Source organism: Cariama cristata, unplaced genomic scaffold, assembly GCF_000690535.1.
Source record: "Cariama cristata isolate BGI_N322 unplaced genomic scaffold, ASM69053v1 scaffold16277, whole genome shotgun sequence".
Taxonomy (NCBI): Eukaryota; Metazoa; Chordata; class Aves; order Cariamiformes; family Cariamidae; genus Cariama; species Cariama cristata.
This window is the reverse complement of record NW_009627273.1, coordinates 1-4494: the sequence shown is the minus strand read 5'-3', so window position 1 is coordinate 4494 and position 4494 is coordinate 1. Positions and strand designations below refer to the sequence as shown.

General features: G+C 35.4%; 1 protein-coding gene across 1 annotated transcript in view; it reads left to right on the top strand.

The window, feature by feature from the left end:
• ARHGAP5 (Rho GTPase activating protein 5) overlaps nucleotides 1-1406 on the top strand; it is a gene marked incomplete at its 3' end in the record, with an annotated part of 16007 nt that extends 14601 nt beyond the window's left edge. The window contains exon 2 of the mRNA XM_009704388.1: nucleotides 1259-1406. Coding sequence (XP_009702690.1) covers nucleotides 1259-1406 — 148 coding nt within the window. The remainder of the gene's footprint in view (nucleotides 1-1258) is intronic.
• Between the last annotated feature and the right edge of the window lie 3088 nt (nucleotides 1407-4494).

Genomic DNA, 4494 nt, shown 5'->3' with positions numbered 1-4494 from the left:
CAAGTTCAACTTCAGCTCATTAATTCTCAGTGGGCAAGTCAATCATGAATATGTACCTTGCTGACTTGAAGTTCTAGGTAGTCTGTAAGGACTGATTAAGTAAATTTGATGATACAGAAGTCTAGAAGTTAACCCGTTTTTTCTTTTTGCACAAAGATTGAAATTCAGGACTTTCCTAGATGTAAAATACAGAAATGAGACATGTTTTCTCTTAATAGTTAATTGAGGTATAGTCTTGCAACTTACAGAATTCTAGACACCTTGTTATTAAACTTAAATCTGGCTTTTGTGCTTTTTGTTTTCCTTTTAGTTTGTACTGTTAGACATTGACTGAAGAGCTTTTATATGAAAACGTAACTGCTTTTAACTAACTTCTTATTGTATATAAACTTAAAGGTAAAATGCTAGATTTTAGCAGTTCATTCAGTTTCTGTATTCAGTTGCCATTTGGTTGGCCACTTCATATGGCCATCTCTGATTATTTTCATCAACATTCAGAAATGAAACATAGTGTGTGATACAATATAATTCTTGTAATCATCCGAAGGTGATTTATCATTTGAACTGATAAAAGTCCCTCTGGCGGGGGGGGGCAACAAACAAGAAAACTGCCAAAAACCCAAGCTAGAAAAACTCCATATCAAATGCATTGTCTTGTTAGATTTGATTGGGTGCATACCTCCTTTTGGCTAAAACCCTGTGGCTGTAACAAAGCAATCATGCTTAATAGGACTGCCTGAAACTCTGAGGCCGAGATTGATTGCTATACGTTCTTCATCATCGTGTTTCTAGCATAGTTGCAATATAAAAATTATTTAGTGTCTTTAATAAGATGCATACGGAAGACACTCAATTTTTTTTGTGATATGACACTTCCAAATCTTATCCTGAAAATTTCTATAGAAATGTGGTTCAAATGTGATTCAGGTAGATTCCTTTGTGAATGGTGCTGAAAGTTACTGTGTAAAGACTTGTCACAGCACTCTAAACAAGTAGTGTGTTTGTTTTTGTTCCAATAGTATTTCAGTTACTGGTGCATTCGGTCATCCTGTTCCTAATGTGATACAAAAATGACTAAATCCTATTAGAAGTTATTTGAGTGCTATGTATCTAATGCATTCTAAAAGTACATTAATTTTATTCAGTTTGTCATAGAGGAATTTTAATGTCTGATAGATGTGTGATCTGTTTGTTTTTACTGAATAGTTGCAATATGAGTTAGTTAAAATATTACTTAAATGACTCTGTTTTGTTGTAGCCAAAAAAGAAAACCAAGACATTCAATCCTCCAATCCGTAGAAACTGGGAAAGTAATTACTTTGGGATGCCCCTACAGGATCTGGTTACACCTGAGAAACCGATACCTCTGTTTGTTGAAAAATGTGTGCAATTCATTGAAGATACAGGTAAGATAGGAAACTATTGCAGGAAAGACTTTCTGACTTTGCATAATGAGTAAAGCCTCTCATTTCTGTTTGAAAGTACTTTTAGAATTTTATCCTAGGAATAAAGCATGTAGAAGTATGTATGTTCTCTAAATCGTATGCTTAATACGTGTTAGTATTTTGTCTTTATTTACACAAATACTTAATTTGTTCTTGACAAACATTTGAGGTTTAACATTTTTTTCCTGTAATTTAAAAAACTTATGTCACTTTCTAATGCCAAATGACTTTTAACAGAATGGCATTCCAGTCTTACATGTCTCACTGTTGCCACTGTATCTTACTTCGTATATTAAAAAGCTCTGAAATCCATTTTTTCCGATTGCAGAAAACAGGTACTTGGTATGGCTTAATTAGTCAGCTTGCTTTATTTATTTTGCTGGTAAACCTAGTTTTGCGTTTTAACTTGTTACAGAGATGGAAACATTTCTTTTCTAAATAGTGTGTAATTCTACATGAAAAATATTATGCAATTTATTTAACTTGCAGATTTCCAGTTTAACCTAAAATATTAACATGTCTGTGTTTGCAGTAGGGTGAAATTTCACAGTATGTTTTTCTGTCTCTCCTTTCTCCCTGGCTCCTTGGTGATGTGTTTGTCCCTGCTTTCAGCCTATTTACTGGGTGACCATGAGGCGAGTAGGATGATCTTGCTTGTCCAACAGAAGACTACATTTAGGAGTGGGGAGTTGTTTTGAGGTTTTGGAGTGACCTGTGGTTGGGTTTTTTCACTTTCCTTTTTTTTTCTTTTTTCTTTTTAAAGATGGTGAGCACCTGTTTTCGGTTAGTGTGCTCCTGAAGTTGCAGAAATGCTATATTTCTATATTTGAAGCAAATGAGAGTGTGAAACTGACTGACTGGAGCTGAAAGATGAGCAGGACCATCTTTTGATGGGTGTCTACAGTTTGATACTGTTTAGCATAAAGTAAAACAGCACCTCTTTTCAACATTTTCTTAGTTCTGTAATACAAATTTGGCTGTGAGATGACAGTAACAGTTTTAGCAAGAGTAAAACTGAAGGGTTTTCTTTTTTAAATTAAAATTCAGTTTTACTGCCATCTGTAAGAACAGTGTTCCCAGAAGAACTACTACAGGTGGTAAGCCTAATAGCTGGTTTTGAGACTTATATACTGCTTTATTGCAATCAAAAAAATTAGGTGAAACCTCAGGCACTGATCTTCTGGGAGTCAGAGATGTTAGTATAAATCTGTCTTTAACCTTTACCTCTTATTGATTCCTTGCCTAAAGGTAAGAGCTGTGTTTTCTTCCATCTTGCTTTTGCTTTCCTGACCTCACCCAGGAAAAAATGGGGAAGGAGGGAGAAGGGCAAGGAGTAATAGAGTGATATAGACAGCTTAATGTATATTTTGTTTGCTATTGTTTGTAGCAACAAAAAAAATACCCCACACAAAAGAAACCAACATGATTTTATGGGTAAGTCACTGTCTGAATTTGTGTTCTTTAAAAATAAGTACATACAGCTACTATGTATAGCCATATGAAGCAGACATTCACCAGTAATGAAGACCAAATGACTTTTTGAAGAGTTTGTAGAATCTAGAAACAGTGTCTTAAATTTGAACATGTTTAAATTTGTAAGAATACTTTCAAACAACAAAATTATAAATCGAAATCTAAAGAAAATTGTATTTCCTTAAAAGTGATATTTGTTGGCTTTGTGGTAGACTTTGGAAAGAAAGTCTGGTATTTCTCCCAAAGGACTTTCACCAGCTTGTGGGGTGAGAGAGAGAACTATAATAGTGGGGGAACATGATTCGTTGTCTTTTTTTCCCTCATAATCGTCAAATAATGCAAGCACTCAGAAGATTTAACACTTCTGTTCTCCTCTAATGACCTGTTTTTGAAGAATGAGATGTTTAATTAAGCTGCTGATGTGCTCAAAATGCAAAGGGCTTCTCAAAAGTGGTGACTCAGGAGGTACTACTTTTCTTTTAGCTGGTTAAGTATATGTTAATTCATCCTGGGATGCTGCTGTGCAGGTTCTGAAAGCTGGAGAATTTTAATTCTGGCCGTATGTGTAAGCTGGACAAACATTGTGGCATCTGCATGCTTTCTTTGTGGCTGTGAAAACAGTAGTTGTCCTGCTGTTTCTGTTAAGCACTTAGTAAAGATGGAATAAAACCTCTACTTTTGATTTGTATTACAATTTTCTTTCTCCTACTGTGGATTCTGTGCAAGTAGTTTGGTTGTTCCTTTCAACTTCCATACTTGGGTGTGGGAGTTTTATTTTTGGTGTGTATTATTTTTATATTGGGTTTAATATTCTGTAGATGTTTGAGTTTCAAGCAGTGTTCTGATAGAATGTATTTGTTGCCTTTGAGAGAGGAGGATGCTCACTTGCGTTGCTTTCAAATCCTGGCCTGAGATAGACTCACATCACTGACTTTGGGATTGTTTGGGAGAAAATTCCACAGATACGGTTTTGGAGATGATCAGTCTGCAGCAGGCAAGTCAGGATCTGCTGGCTTCAGGCTGGAATCCAGGATGGTACCATTCCCATTTGATAAAGCTACTTGGCCCTGAGGAGTCATCCAGTACTTCAGCTGTCTCTTAGCAAGTCAGCCTACTATCAGTACTAACTGAACTGAATGCCAGTGTTTATTGTAATTGTCTTTTTAATCAAGAAGTGTGATCTTTTCCAACTCTTCTTGAATGAGGCTAATCAGTATATTTCTCTTGCAGAGGACATATTTGTTTAGCCTTTCCTTTTAAGCTACTTTCATGGAGTTCAACTCCTTCCCTTTGTGTTACCACATGTAATTTGCGTTGTGGCTGAATTGCAGGTTTTTTATGAAGATATGATTAATCTCAAATTGAAGGGCTAATCCTAATTTTTAATGTTCCCTATCTTTGCCTCATGAAATTATACAAGATGGTGCTTTGTACCCATTCATCTAAATTGGGACTGAGGCCAGAAAGCAAGCAGTATGAAAAAAGGTTTTCTCTGCTTTGTTTTTGATGCTTAGATGAGAAGATAATATCAGAAAATGTCTTTGAATATTCTTGCTCCACCATAAACCTTAAAGAA